At 39.1% G+C, this 1,583-nt stretch overlaps 1 protein-coding gene across 1 annotated transcript in view; it reads right to left on the bottom strand.

Annotated features, from left to right (window-relative positions):
• Positions 1-44: 44 nt before the first annotated feature.
• Positions 45-1,583, bottom strand: part of LOC118430253 — a 7,961-nt gene continuing 6,422 nt past the window's right edge. The window contains exons 14-16 of the mRNA XM_035840962.1: positions 683-822; positions 329-458; positions 45-50 (exon numbers count right to left, since the gene is read on the bottom strand). Of these exons, the coding sequence (XP_035696855.1) occupies positions 45-50; positions 329-458; positions 683-822 (276 nt within the window). The remainder of the gene's footprint in view (positions 51-328; positions 459-682; positions 823-1,583) is intronic.

Genomic DNA, 1,583 nt, shown 5'->3' on the forward strand with positions numbered 1-1,583 from the left:
GAGTCATGCCCATTTCATGTAAAATCCTAATGCAAAATTCAACCCTAAATCTTGTTAAACACAATAACGTTACAAGAAAAATTGAGTTTTTAAAAGAACACCAGCTTTAATTTCATATTACTTAGAAACGAAAACAAATACATTATAAATTACGTTTTTTTTCTCTCATTGAATGTGACAGGATAAGCGTGAATAACCTATATTTACGAAAAGTAACACTCGTCCATGTTAGACAATGTGATATAACTTTACAATGCGACCGAATTCACCAAAATCAGTTGATAGATATTTTTTCTGATTTTTTTAAGAAGCATAAAAAAAACCTAACCAGTTTTATGCAATCCAGCTGTGTTAAATTCCCATCCAATGATCCGACTCCCCACTGGCTGTATAAGACTGGGAGGGCGAAAGCGAACCCTTCCCAGGAAAAGGAAATTTCATCGGTAGAAGGGATGAACCTGTTGATGGAAGAAATGTCAGGAGCTTGGATTTTAGTTCGTCCATTCTGCTCTACTTACATGTACATTACGATTACAAGGGGGTAGGGCTAGGGTTAGGGTTAGGGTTATGATAGGGGGGTATGCTGAGGTGGAGATAAACTCTTACAAAGTGTCATTTTACAAAAAAAATGTCAAGTTCAAAGGCAAACAGCTGTTGATTCGAGTTGGCAAATATTTCTAACCTGTTGACGTTGACGTGTCCGACTGATAAGACCTGCCCACCATACCCCACTTGTATACCGTTAGAAGTCACCTCCGCTACGGCAGTTGAAGCGCTGTGAGCTCTGACAGTGATGTAGTACGTTGCAGCTTTGGGTATAAGCTGTGAAATATAATGTTAACAACATTCGCCAATTAATCCTCTGGTAAAAATCTTATACAAGGTGTCCTTAAGTCCTGTCTTTTCGAATTTTAATCTTTTATCTGGTACTTGTCCAAAGAATCAGACAGTGACTTTCTGACGGATTTTTCCTAATCTTACACGTTCATTGACGTGCGGAATGCGCAACACACAGTGCTGATAATAAGTAAGGGTCTTGAGTTCTGTAAAGCGACAGATAAACGTTTCTAAATTTAAAGGGGCCGGTAAAACTATATAAAAAGAGCAGATAATATAAACTATGCCCTTCAGTATGCTACAAGCACCCATACAGTGCACATCAGTGATGGCCTGGCTGAGAAAGTTTACCAAGTACAAGTTACTCTTCAAATCATGTTTGAAATCTAGAGACAAAAGAGAAATTAAAGTAAGACTACACATAAAGAAGTTAGCTTGAAGAACGGTCAGCCTTTTTACCGAAAAACAGAGGAAAACACAGTTAAACACCGGAAAACACACGAAGGAGTGTATAATCTACTGAAATACAGTATGTTTTGATGAGTAAACATGACAGGTCGCTATGTTTTGCCACAGAATAATCTACATATGCCCCTGGAATGAAGAGATCGTCAGAAAATGCATGAGACGACGGGCCGGACCTCCGCCGCCACCCGGCGGACTGGACGTGCTGATTGTGCCAAATCATGTAACGTTGACGGCTACAAGAAGCAAGGTTTATTAAGAAATACGGAAAACAGATTCCA

This window comes from Branchiostoma floridae, chromosome 14, assembly GCF_000003815.2.
Source record: "Branchiostoma floridae strain S238N-H82 chromosome 14, Bfl_VNyyK, whole genome shotgun sequence".
NCBI lineage: Eukaryota > Metazoa > Chordata > Leptocardii > Amphioxiformes > Branchiostomatidae > Branchiostoma > Branchiostoma floridae.